This window comes from Onychostoma macrolepis, chromosome 01, assembly GCF_012432095.1.
Source record: "Onychostoma macrolepis isolate SWU-2019 chromosome 01, ASM1243209v1, whole genome shotgun sequence".
Lineage (NCBI taxonomy): Eukaryota > Metazoa > Chordata > Actinopteri > Cypriniformes > Cyprinidae > Onychostoma > Onychostoma macrolepis.
The window spans coordinates 29,966,155-29,980,458 of record NC_081155.1 but is presented as its reverse complement, the minus strand read 5'-3'; the positions used below and the strand labels follow the sequence as shown (position 1 = coordinate 29,980,458).

The following is a 14,304-nucleotide window of genomic DNA, read 5'->3' as shown; positions in this document are numbered from 1 at the left end:
AATATAAGATTGCTTTCCAGTGAAAAAGTTGTCTTATCTGAATCAGAAGAGAAATGTGCACAGATCAAGCACTGTTTACAAGCAAAAACTGTCCAAAACAGTTCTATACAATTTTGTCTGTGGATTCTGATGTGAGAGGAAAAAAGGGGACTTTTTTTTCACTGTAAAAAGTGATAAGTTGACTTAACTTAAAAAAATTGAGGAAACCCGTTGCCTTAAAATTTTTAAGTAAATGATAATTAAAAAAAAAAAAAGTTATTTGAATCGTCAAGTTTTTTTTTTGTTTTTTTTAATTATTATGTACTTAATAATTTTAAGGCAACGGATTTCCTCAATTTTTTTAAGTTAAGTCAACTTTCACTTTTTACAGTGTATTTATTGAAAACATCAATTTCTTTAACCAAACACTTGAACAAACATAATTATCTAGTTTTTAATGTATTGCACATCTCATATTTAATAAAAGTAACATTTCATATCCAGCTGTTGCTCTCACAAGTATAACTAAACTTTCATATCTGCTATCAAAACAAAACATTATAATCAGTGTTGTTTCAAAGTAAAAAAAAATAAAAACCATCATAACCTTATAGTAATATGCACTTTATTCTTACAAGCATGCACATACTGTCACGGATCGGCCAGGCCCGACCTTCCACCAATCACAACGCTCCACCTCACCTGAATACTGATCACGTCCACCTGCACCTCATCAACTCATCACCAGCACTCAAGATATAAACACCATCTCCACACACACTCACCGTCCGATCTCGTCGACACGACCTGGACTCCTCTTCAGCTACCTGTTGAGACAAAGAACAATATCCTTAAAATTATACCTACCTCGAAAGTCTTACCTTCTGTGTCTGCTCCTTGTGTTCCTCTCATCCTCCTAGATCGTTCTCCCCTGGATCCGTCTGTCTGTCAAGCCCCGGTCTCCGCTCCTGGAACAAGATATAGTGTGTGTGGATTCAAGATCATCTCTACCTCCTTGCCTTTTCCTCTTAAGCTCATTGTGTCTAATAAATCTATATTTTATATACTCATCCCGTGTCCGACCCATACTGTGACACATACACACACACACAAGCACATGGATGCAAAATCTCTTACTTCACTAATGACACCTCATTGCTTGTGAAAGCTGAGGAAACAATTATCATAATATGTAATATGTAAATCATAATATGTAAAGATATAGTATGAAAATTACTATTCTTGCAAATGCATTACAAAATCATGCGAAAATTCTAATACATTTAGATAATTCTAACCCTTTTCCTTACAAATATCATATACTTGTATTCTAACCTAGTATGCCTGCATGGCCTTATGCGATTCCATTACGGTACAATGTTGCCTTGAGGCAACATGCAGTTTTTTGTAATTTCCCATGCTACATTTGATGAAATTTTATGTAAAGTTTTTGAAAATACTTCTTTACTTTCCAATGAAGGTGATTAAGATTTTTTGTAGGCAATTATATGTATGGAAATTGATGAAAAATGCACTTTTCATTGGACAAAATACGGAGTCATGTGACTTGTGCACATGTCCTGAAAGTGGAAACAAAATGGACCCCTGTGGGTCATGTGACCACTTTTTTTGTATGTTCATTTATTAGTACTTGACTTCTACTTCCCCGAGACAGCATTGATCAATTAAATGAGTGTCTCATTTTATTAAAAAAAAAACTAAACAAAAATATGTTGTGTTGCCTGGAGGCAACACGGTACCATAGAGGGTTAAAAATGCATTCACATTGTGAAAAGAATTGGCTACTGTTATGATTGTTGTAGACAAAAAAATCTCATAGTGTTTCTGTTTAAGATGTCATCAAATGACATCTTCTGCTGTCTTTTCTGATTAGCCACTGATATGTAGGTTAAATAGCACTTGGAGCCAAACATTGTGGAGGAAGAATAGTGATTCTGATTTCATGCACTAGATTGGACAAATAGGTCTAATGATTAAAACAGAAACAGGATCTGGACGGATCTGGGTACAAAATATTTCAAGATTATCCGATGACCTGATTACGACAAAGAATTGTTATTACATGCCACTGCTAATTAAGGCCACTTTTTTATTGAAGCTTGCAGAAATCTTTTGGGTGCTTAGGAGAAAGGCCGGGAGGACCAGTCTGTATGAGAACAGCAAGTGTTATTGTTAGAGGATAATCAGCCCCTGCCTCTTATTAAGGGGCTCACGTTTCACAGACTAGACTACAAAATCAGCTCAAAGGGACTTCAAAACATGCTTTGAGCTGAGGGGAATAAGGTTCCGGATAAGCTTCTTCACATGTTTGAAACAGACATGTATGAAAAAGTATAGAATGTACTATATAGTGGCCACAAAATATATGAATCTGAAAGTCTTTTTAAGCAGCGATACATACAATTGTTTAGTTCTTGGTTTGGTTTACTTGGTATGTTAATTTACAGTCACATAGTTGAGTTAATAACCACATTTAATTATGTTGCAGAATTCTTGTACGTGAATAATTACTATGCAAAAAGTATAAAAAGTATGTTTGTCAAACTGTTTCTATATATAGACTCTTAAAAATAAAGGTGCTTCACAATGCCATATACAGGAGAACCTTCTTTGAACATCTGAAGAACCTTTCTTTGACTGAATGATTCTTTGTGCACTCACCTTTTATTTTTAAGAGTGTATATATATATATATAGATAGATAGATAGATAGATAGATAGATAGATAGATAGATAGATAGATAGATAGATAGATAGATAGATAGATAGATATCAAGAATGTTGTATAGCCTACCAACCTAAAAACAACCTATATTAATCAAGATTTCTAACATTCTTTTTTTTCTTCTTCTATGATTGTTATTGTAAAGTGCTACCAATAGGCTTACTGTTTATTTGCGAAAACTACACAACATTAAGTAATCAAGTGTTGAGCATTAAAGTGGTTTAGTGTGGGAATGTAACTTCCAGCCAATCAGAATGCTGGGGACCTCCTCGGTCCTGAAGCACATGCCATATATAAATTCTCCATCGACTGAGAAGTCTGCAAGTCATAAAAATGCTAGACTCGCTGACGCTTCTATTTGAGAAATTCTTTCTTTTCTCAAACTTTAATATTTTTAAAAGTCTATGGCAGGAGGAGCCGGAGCGTGCGGCGAAATGGCCAGTGCTGAGGAGAGGAGATCTACTGGAGGTGCAGCGCACTCTCTTCATTCATTACGGCATCTATCTGGGCGACAACAGGGTGGCGCACCTGATGCCTGACATCATGCCAGTATTAACCAACGACAAACAGCTCATCAAACCAGTCGTCACTAACAAAAGACTCATATTAGGCTGTATTTACAGAAACGCGAGTGTACGAGTAGACTCGGTTGAAGATTTCGCGTATGGAGCTCAGATTATGGTGAATGATATGGATGTGAAAATGAAGTGTCACGCACTGGTGAGCGAAGAAGTCGCGAGGAGAGCAGAGAAACTGGTCGGCGATATTCCGTACAGTTTATTATGGAATAACTGTGAACATTTCGTGACATATTGCAGGTACGGGACACCTGTGAGCCAGCAGACAGAGAAGGTGAGTTGGACAACAAATATTATTTTAGGCTATTTAACATCGAATCCTTTAATATTATAATATAGCCTACAAAATATTATAATCTACTTATTAAAATATCATAGAATTAATATACAAAATATTGTAGGATTAATACCATGTTATCTAAATGTCAATGTTGCCTATATATTCTTTAAAACCAATATTTTGGTTGGAGAAGAAACAATTGAATTTGATTTGGACGAAGTCTGATAATGATATGTTTAATGCATTTTCTTTTGCAGTTCTGTGACTGTCTGAAAACCATCATTCGGGACCAAAGAAGTGTGGCCTTAACTGTTGGAATAGGAGTGATGTACATCCTGTGCTTTGGCCTGGCACCTTCAACTACATTACCCACAATCCTTGTTCCCTTCATTCTGTGGATGGCTGGCTGAGAGACACTTTCACTACATCACATTAAACAACAAAGCTCTGTTTTAAAGGGGACAAGTACACAACAATGCAATGCATCAGTGCCGCAGTGGAATATGTGTAAACATGCAAAGTCTGATTATGCAGTCAAACAATGTTTGAGCATCATTTGCTTTTTTCTTCTACATATGTTAAAAGATAAGTTCTGTCATTTAAATACTTCATGACAACATGCTGTTAACTCTGCCTTTACAGCAATGCTATATATTTCTCATTTTAAACCATATACCTAAAATTGGTAAAGCCAATATTGTTGTAGCTTAAAGTTACAGATTGCATGTACTGTTCACTAAAGGTGTCTTATATTTGTATTAAGCAGAAGTGTTTATGATCACTGATATGGAAATGAACTGATATGATAAATTTGAATGTACTATGGACTATGATTTAAGACATAACATATATAAGTAGGCCTGCCTGTAGTTTTTTTATTATTATTATTATTGTTATTATTAAGCTCTGACGATGCTTGATTGTGAATTTGTACAGTTTCGATGTATATTTAACACCGTAAGTTTCTGAACGAGAACCAGAACAAGAATATGCAGACAGAACAATTTGATGAATGTTGGCATTATGTATAAATAAAATTATTATTTCTGGTTACTGCTGTAAACAGTTGATTGGATTTATTTCACTATTTTCAAATAAAGCTTGTCTGATCTGTAGCGTGTGGAATTTGCACAAGGCCGGTTGCATATAGGTTAAGACTAGTTAGTTAGTCAGTAAAAGTTAGTGAGCTATTTTATTTATTTATTTTCTTTTAGACTAGGTCATATATATATATATATATATTTTAAATTCAGTTACATAAAAATCCAAATGATAAGACTGATTGGCCAACTGCTAGTTTGTCAGACTAGTTCTAAAGACACTGTCTTAACATAGAGTCTAAGTTTATGCAACCTCTTAGTCTGATTTGCCATCACTAAACTTTTTTAGGCCAGGTCAGTTTTCTCTTCATGAAAACAACAACAACAACAATGGGGGGAAAAAAATATTTCAAATATTTATTGCAAACTTCTTCCAAACATGAATTCATATTGGGAAATATGAGGAATAAAATAATTTAATCAATTAATAATGGCACTAAAGTAAGGATGTGAGCTGAATTTAAGAAGTTTAAAAAGTGGATCTCAACCTTATTGATCCTCCAGTGTTCAAGACAATATTAAGAGCCCTCCTCATTTAGAGTAGATCTTAGAAATAAAGGTTAACAAAGGCCATAGAGGAACTATTTTTGTCTTAGTATGAAGAACAATTTAATATTCTTAAAAAAACTATAAAGAACCTTTTGTTCTTTATATAAATGAAAGTTGCCCCCTATATAAATTAATTTATTTTATATCAGCAAATAGCCCACCATTATTTGGTTGGGTCAGATAAAATAAAATGATAAAAGAAACCAGTCTAGCAAAAGGTAGATTGGCTTGAAGAGTAAACATGCTTTTGATGCAGCCGCCCCGAATTGAATCCATTCTCCTCCCCGTTCCCATTGCATATAGATGCATAATGCTCAATTTGTTATCACACTAAAAAATTACCTGGTTTTGAGGTTCTCATCTGCAAGATTTTACATACTAGAAGTGCAAAGCAACCATCATTAGGTCAGTCTCAGGCCACTTGACCAAAATAATGTGTATATAAATGACATACTAATGATACAATTGGTCAAACATTCTTCAGGATTTGTTTAACCTGTTTCAACAAGCAAGCATTATACAAGCATTAATCTTGCTACTGACCCAGGACTTTCACCTCCTGGCAATTAAGACTGACTTATTCAGCAGGCCATTTAAATATCTATTTATACACAGTGTGGCTTATATAAAACTTGTGAAATTACCTTGTCACAGTCAACACGTGATGCACAAAAGCTGCTTTATTCAATGAACCACATCACTCCTCCCAGAGCAAATCAAATAAATGTGAAGTGAACAGCATCACTGTAGACTGCTTAATTTCTTCTTCATCACCTCAACACTGGAGGATGAAAACCTACGACGTCTCTCTTTACAAGCGTGGTGACATTTTGGAGGTATCCAGGACTCTTTTTATACATTTTGGAATCTACTTGGGTCGTGTTGCTCATTTCATCCCAGACATCCTACCAGTGTTCATTAAAGAGAAGTCCATTGTTGAGGGGGAAAGGGGCGTGTGGCCAAGTATGGTGACCCATACTCAGAATTTGTACTCTGCATTTAACCCACCCAAGTGCACACTCAGTAGTGAACATACACCTGGAGCAGTGGGCAGCCAATGCAGTGGCACCTAGGGAGCAGTTGGGGGTTCGGGTGCCTTGCTCAAGGGTCTCACCTCAGTCATGGTATTGAGGGTGGAGAGAGTGCTGGTTATTCCCTCCCCCCACCTACAATCCCTGCTGGACCTGAGACTCAAACCCACAACCTTTGGGTTACAAGTCCAACTCTCTATCCATTAGGCCACGACTGTCCCAGATGGTGACTAACGAAAGACTGATTTTGGGAGTTTTGGCCAAAGCAGCCAGTGTCCGTGTGGACTCTTTGGCGGATTTTGCATATACGGTGATCAGATTCAGGTCAATAAAACAGACAGTATGGTCAGTGTACAGCCACTAAATGGAGAGGAAGTGGCACGACGGGCGGAGAAGCTGATTGGATCTTTCTCCTACAGCTTACTGTGGCACAACTGTCAACATTATGTCATGTAATGCCGCTATGGTGTTGGATTTAGCTTCCTAACCTTTCAGGTAAGAAAACAAAAAAAGGTGGAGGGTGGATATACAGACAATTTGAATATGGATGCACTATAAATCTTTAAATTTTTGAAATAATCCTTAATGCTCGCCAAGGCTGCATTTATCTAATCAAAATACAGTAAAAACAGTTATATTGTGAAATATTATTACAATTTAAAATACATGTATCTATTTCCTGTATGCAGTGAATTGGCAGTATGAGACTAAGAGGAGACATGTATTGTGCAGGAAATCAATGAGCCTAGAAATAACATTTTATTTCAATGACAAAGCAGATTTTAACATAAATTAAAAATGGACACTAGATTTAAGCACCTTGCGTTCTATGTCTGGACATAACAGTCACACTCTAAGCCTCCCACAGCATTTATTTACTTTTGTTTCCAAATTCCAAGCAGGATTTCACAATTTCCTCCTACACAAGCACAGATTATCTCCTATTTGAATATGTCAGTGAACTCCTCTCCTCGTGGTTTATTCCCCATAAATAGAGCTGAGAAAAGACGAAAGGCATCTTGTGCATTTTGTAGTAACCTTAACCTCATGTGCCATGAAAAACTGCTAAATGCAAAAGAATGAACAGGGTTATTTTCAGAGCACAAAAGCCTCGTTTGAGCTATAGCTACAGTTCATAGCCTTTTATATGGAGCCAAACAACTCAAACTATGAATATGATTCATTGGTCCATTTTGAATTTCTAATTTCTTGCTGTCATAGGCTGTATATATATATATATATATATATATATATATATATATATATATATATATATATATATATATATATGATCAATTAGGTCTGAATAGGTATTGTAAACTAACACTGACAATATTGCAGTAATCTATAGGTTAATGTTAATTTTACATATACTAAAACATTTTTTGTTTAATTTGTCAAGTTATAAATGATGATGAAGTAGGCTATAATAAAAACTGTACATTTCTAACACTAACATTAAAAATCTATTAATAACACTGACAATTAAAATGATTGTTAGTTAGTGAAAACTAATGCATTCCCAACGAATTTAATCTTTTTGCAAAATATTTTAAAAATATATATATTTATACAACAGTATTTAATAAAATAATATAAAATGAGCATAGCTATTTCCTATTAAATGTGATAAGCATCATGCTACTACATATGCATGAAATAGTTAGCCTATAATTAAATTTCAGTACAGGTTACAATGCAATACTCTTATTATATTTGGTAATAAGGTAAAGTTTGAAAATGTGACATTCAAAAATCCTTTTATTGTGCATTTTGCAAACTCATCTAACAACAGTAGCAGCACCATCTAGTGGACAGTGGAGTTATTAATAAATAACAGATAAACATTTGATTCCATGCTAAACAATGCCTTTCCCGAGTCCCATCTCTTTCAGTTCTGCAAAACTGTAAGGACAACTCTCTTAAGCAGAAAGATGGCCTTCCTGTCAGCTATAATCGGGGTCTTCATCATGTTGTGTCTAGGCGCTTTGACACCTCTCACCACCCTCCCCATTGCCGTCATTCCCTTTACCATCTGGATGGCATCTTGAAGACACTCCGGGAGGAATTTGTCCTTTAATGTTGATCCAGAAACAGCCACAAAAGCATCAGAGCATTTACTCTAGTCAACAACTGCTGACAGACTGTCCTTCACTACATGGCAACAAAATGCCTTGGTATCTGTGTCTAGAATATGTGTCTGTTATGCAAACTATAAATGTTAAGAAATGGCGATAATGATACCATCATGAAACTTTTCATTAAAGAAGTTAATCGCATGTCATGTAATTATAGGATATAGGCCCCTACATCTGATGCATCATGAATGTATGTGATCTTTGATCATTATGATGATCAGTTTCACTTAAACACTATTTTTGTAATAAAGAAGGAACACTTATAATGAGGAAACAATAGACTAGTGTAATGTGCTTGAAGATAACAAGCCAAAAGCTGAATTATACCCCGGAATAATTGAAATAAAAAGTGAGAGAGAGAGAGAGAGGAAATTTCATACATGACTGAAGGGAAAAAACAAAACAAATATCCAGGACATCTTAAAGTGTTTCCACAATTCCAACATGCACTGACAGCATGACATGATAGCCCTTATTTCTTTCTTTACATAATCAGTAAATTATATATATTCATATATGATGTATTGAAACGTGTATTAATTATTTATCTAATTTCTAAAAGCTTCATAAGCAAGATAACAAATTCAGTGTAATTCATATGCAAAGTTAAGGACAGTACTTTAAGGACAGTCCATACTAATTCTATTCAGCAATTATGGATTACAATGAAACAGTGAGTAATATTTGGACGGCCCCGAGTGCCATAATGTAGTCAAAGAGCACAGTAATGGGGATAATGATGATGAATAGTTAATGGAAAGATGCTGCAGACAGCATTTACATTAGCTAGTGTCCTGCAGAGTCTGCATCCAGTTCAGTGCAGGGGGTAAAATTACTTGGGGAACATTCTTACCGCATCCACTTGAGTAGTTTAAGGAACTATTCAGGCTTGTTTGTTTGCATAATGCAGGCATCCTTCAGTTATTTTTAGATTAATTGAGCAGACAGGTACTATTTCATATTTGAATTAAGAAGATAATTTTTTTTCATACATACATACATTTTTAAAAGAGCCAATAAATCAGCTTCCTTTGTTTTTACATGTGAGTGAAACCTCGCAAATATCTTAAAGTATGAGGCCATGAATGTCATATTGAAATAAACAAAACTGTTATGTTACATTGCAGATAAAAAAAAAGCTGCTTTGGTAAAATAAAATCTTCAACATGCATCTCTCTCAACACTTTAAAACTGCAAAATGAAAAGACCTCCAAGTTAGAGCAAATTTGGACAACATCTTACTAATAAATAAAATGAATAATAAAGAATTTCTTTAAGAATTTATCATTTTTATTCTCAATTTGACAACAATACATATGTATAATCTTAGTATTTCATGGCATTAAATGTTTACTGTAAAGTAAAACAGTTGTCAGCACTATGGATCACAGGACTAACATCAGAAACAGTGCTTCAGGGAGCTGGTTATTTCTGTCATTGTGTTCTCTGTAGTGTTGTTGTACTGCTGCTTCTATTTATGCCTATTTGCCTGGCTGGACATTTACCTCAGTCTCCCTGAAGTGAATGAAAATCTATACCAATTAATCACACAGCCAGTAAGTGACTAAAGCTGCCAGCTCAGTTCAATTAAAAAGCTATTGCACTGAGATTTAGGAGGGTTTAGGTATCATACTGTATTTAGATCATTTCTTCTAATTCTTTTTTCTACCCAAATGTGTCATGGCAACCAAACTGCAATTATTGATTCAACAACATATATTGAAGAAAACACATTCCAAAGGTCAAAAATAGGGGTTGTTTAAACAGTTGTCCCTCCAGTTACTAATAACATGCTGCAGTTTGGTAATGTTGTGCCAAGAATATTCAAGAATATAAGTCACTATGATTTTCCCACATGGTCTTTTATTATCCACAATGGTAACATAAAAAGCACATATTTTGCTCTTCCAAATGATGTTTCTTTTATTTTTTTATGGATGCCCCCAAAATGAAATTTATTTCACATTTCTGAAATGATTTATAAGGCATTTTATAACTGTATAGGGCATTTTATAAACATACAAAGCATTTAAATTGCTAGTAAACTGCACAAACATGACAAAGAATCAGGAAGTACATTCAGTTAAACATAAGTTTGTCTTAAAAACATCTTCATTTGTCATGTGGGTTTGGAACAACATGAGGGTGAGTAAAGGATGACTTTCTTTCCCGTAAATGATCACCTTTTTTAATTTATGCTCTTGGTCTTATTGTGAACAGTTGATTGGTGCACATTATACCAAAGACAGGAAAAAACTAAATTATTCTTAAACAACAAGTAAGTTGCTCTGGGTTGCAAAAATCAGACCATGTTGACTTTATCTTTAATCAATATCCTTAATGAAGCACAGCAAAACTAATTTAAAACCAGAGGGCAAGTGTAAATGAACAACCTTATGAAAAAATCCATTATACAATCAAATTCAAATTTAGAAACTGACGCAATGGTGGACAGGAATTGGAAAATGCTATAAATCACTCAAGGTCACTTAATGCTGTGATACTTAACTTGAGAGCAAGACAAGAATTTTTAGCATTTATAGTGCAGTGCAGTTCTGCATAGTTGAGAATATTAATGCGCTGGCAGTTTGTGAATTTTTAAGTCGAATTATTGCAAGCAGCAATCTGGCTCCTAACAGTCGCTCTGCGAGAGTATATCATAATTGTTGTCTCACTTAAAAATAAAACCTAATGGATGAAAATTTTGAGGTTCTTGCATTTCTGTTTCTTAATAGTAGCCAGCCGGTTAAATCTATTAATGATGAAATGATTATCACATAATTATCACAATCTGAAGATAATAAATACATAACATATCTGTATTCCATCAGATGAAAGAGGTCTAGTGTTATATGAGAGAATAATTCTAAAATACTAAGACATGACACCATCTTCACTTGACAACAGCCAAAATCAGATCTTATGACCTACAGCAGCAAACCACAAAGGACTATTGCTAAGGGTAGTGCATAAATTTGTCTGACAACAAAATGGGGAGATTCTTATCCTGATTATTGACTACCTGATGTGGATCAGGAGAACAGACAATTGTGCTTTTGTCTTAATGATTACATTTCCTGACATTTGAAACCTCTTTGTACCTGTGCCATAGGCTAAATGTAAAATTATAATGTGAAACAAAGAGCTGAGCAAACATGTGAATGACATTAAATTATTTATGAGTAAATCAACTGTAATTTGTCGCAGATCAGAAAAGGAAAGTGATAATTGAGTTATTTTCATGCTAATAAATTATCTTAAAACATTTGTTAACACTTTGTAATAACTTTAATCAACATTAGCAAACATTGCAAATTTTTATTTTTAACATTGTAATTGTAAAGCAAACTGTGGTTCATTATGAAGTCGGATGTCAATCAACAATCTCGCGAGCACAGCTGGATTTGCTCACGTAAAGATCGTGCAGAGGCAGCCTGTAGACTCCCAGCAGACGCTCAGGGAAGCTCTGTGCACCGAATTCATTCCGACTCGTCTTATTGACACTTCTTGACGACTGTCGTTGAGTTATCCGTGATAAATTTGTTATGGATTCGGTCTTTTTTTTCTCTTCTGCAAGATACGTACGTGAGCTTATATTGCATGAAACTTGACAACTTAAAGAAGGTAAGACACTTTAAGGACATACTCTTTTCAAAAAGGATTTCATTGCTAAATTCGTTTTCTTTCTTTCCTCTGATCAACCCAGAGTTGTTGTTTTTTCCCCAAATTATGAAGTTTATACCTATAATTTATTGCCGCATGTTATAAGTGACAATAGGTGCAAACGTGCATATGCAAATAACATTTATTAATATAAAATATGAATTAACGTTCATCAAATAGTAAAACATATCGTGCATGGCATTGTTGCATGAAAATAAGTTTTGAACCTGAATTTTTAATCACTGATGACATAATAACAGGACATCCAGCATTTCATAATTTATGGGTTATTTAATTATTTATTGATTAATAATAATTGATTTTCTGTTTTGAATACAATATACATTTTAATTTAGCCTAATGTTTCATTTTCACTTTACTCTTTTTTTCCCCAGAGTAATTGACTTAAGTGAATGAATGCTAAACATGGATATAAGAACTGAAATGAACATATCTGAAGACGAAATTCAGGCTGCAAACTTCTCTACACCAGCCACTATCCAAGTTGAGGGTGTCTTTCTAGACGGTCTGGAAGACAGTACAAAACTGGTGGGTGTTCAAGTGATCTTGATTTTGGCTTACAGCACCATCATCATCTTTGGCGTGACCGGGAACTCCTTGGTCATATATGTTGTGTACAAGTTTAGAAATTTACACACGGTGACTAACTATTTCATTGTCAATTTGGCTGTAGCAGATCTGTTGGTCAACACGTTGTGTTTGCCGTTTACTTTGATGTACACACTCTATGGAGAGTGGAAATTCGGACAGGTGATGTGCTACCTGTTGCCGTACGCACAAGGCTTAGCGGTCCACGTTTCGACCATCACACTCAACGTTATAGCTCTGGACAGATACCGCAGCATTGTCTACCACATGGAAACCAAGATGTCAAAAGACATGTGCATAGTCGTCATCGTGATCACATGGGTGGCAAGCGCAATCCTTGCCAGTCCTCTAGCCATCTTTCGTGAATACGTGACCTTTGACTTGACGCCTCACCAGACGATTCAAGGTTGCGCCGAGAAGTGGCCTGGTAGTAGTGCGGATGGGACCATCTACAGTATCGCCATGTTTTTTCTACAGTACGGCCTGCCGTTGTCAATCATTTCATTTGCATACACTCGGATCTGGAACAAGCTAAGAAATCACGTCAGCCCTGGCGGTGGCCGTAGCGACCGTCATCAACGGCGACAGAAAACGACAAAAATGTTGGTTGCTGTAGTTGTGGTCTTCACCGTTAGCTGGCTACCCTTTCACGCCTTTCAGCTTGCTGTGGATATTGATAGTAGTATATTGGAAATGAAAGACTTCAAATTGCTCTATACAGCTTTCCATATTGTGGCCATGTGCTCCACGTTTGCCAATCCCATTCTCTATGGCTGGATGAACAGGAACTATAGAAAATCTTTTATGGCTGTGTTCAAGTGTGGACGGTTAAACAATGGGATGAAAAGGGTTTGTAGCAGTGAGACAGTAAGGGAGAAATGTACACGCAATAAGCAAAGTACAATCAGTGTGGCCTTCACACAAGAAAACACGCTGCTGTGAAGGCTGTTTGCTTTTTACAAAATATGGACAAAAACCCAAAAAGTCTACTGTAAAGAAGGATTGTATGTAAATCTAAAGACGGAACATTGACATTTGTGGTGACTTTGTGACTAAACACTAGTTTGAGATATTTTTTGTTGTTGTTGTAATGTAGTATGTATTTGGTTTTATATGATCTGTAAAAAGAGTCAGTGAGGGATCTCATGTTGAATATATTCCAATTTGTTTCCTGTGAAAGTAAATGTTATTTTATGGAAAACTGTTAATTAAAAAGTTATATAAATCACTCATCTTGTGCATGTGATTCAAACATTTTGATTACTTGAAATAAAAACAAAGCATTTTCATTTAATGTACTAAAATTAAAACAAAATAAAATACTAAAATAAAACTACAATAAATAATACAGTATATAGGCATATAAAAAGCAAATAAAATGACAAATACTCAACAAATTTGGTAAAACTAACATTTTAATGAAAATACAAAAATAAAATCTAATAATAAACATAAAAAAAAACGTATAGTATCTCAATTATACTAAAATAACAATGGATTCAACAGACCACCAAAAGAATAAAAATTATATCTAACAGCGCAGTAAAAAAAAATTTGTTTATTTGCTTTTTTCAACTGATTTAATTTCTGAGAAAAAAAGCACTGTAGTCAAAGTATTTGCTTGTTTTTTTT

At 34.9% G+C, this 14,304-nt stretch overlaps 3 protein-coding genes across 3 annotated transcripts; all 3 read left to right on the top strand.

Moving 5' to 3' along the window:
* Nucleotides 1-2,963: 2,963 nt before the first annotated feature.
* Nucleotides 2,964-4,621, top strand: lrata (lecithin retinol acyltransferase a). Its single transcript, XM_058792029.1, has 2 exons — nucleotides 2,964-3,576; nucleotides 3,840-4,621. The coding sequence occupies exons 1-2, from the start codon at nucleotides 3,058-3,060 to the stop codon at nucleotides 3,990-3,992; spliced, it is 672 nt and encodes a 223-aa protein (XP_058648012.1). The 5' UTR covers nucleotides 2,964-3,057; the 3' UTR covers nucleotides 3,993-4,621.
* A 491-nt stretch (nucleotides 4,622-5,112) lies between these two features.
* si:dkey-30k22.5 (lecithin retinol acyltransferase family protein) lies at nucleotides 5,113-8,313 on the top strand. Its single transcript, XM_058781844.1, is given in 6 exon segments — nucleotides 5,113-5,123; nucleotides 5,982-6,026; nucleotides 6,028-6,159; nucleotides 6,470-6,566; nucleotides 6,569-6,757; nucleotides 8,158-8,313. Coding segments are annotated over 6 exon segments (630 nt in total).
* A 3,583-nt stretch (nucleotides 8,314-11,896) lies between these two features.
* On the top strand, nucleotides 11,897-13,800 carry npy2r (neuropeptide Y receptor Y2). The gene is made up of 2 exons (XM_058784856.1): nucleotides 11,897-12,024; nucleotides 12,459-13,800. Exon 2 carries the CDS (start codon nucleotides 12,481-12,483, stop codon nucleotides 13,612-13,614), a length of 1,134 nt encoding a protein of 377 aa, XP_058640839.1. The 5' UTR covers nucleotides 11,897-12,024; nucleotides 12,459-12,480; the 3' UTR covers nucleotides 13,615-13,800.
* The last annotated feature ends 504 nt before the right edge of the window (nucleotides 13,801-14,304 follow it).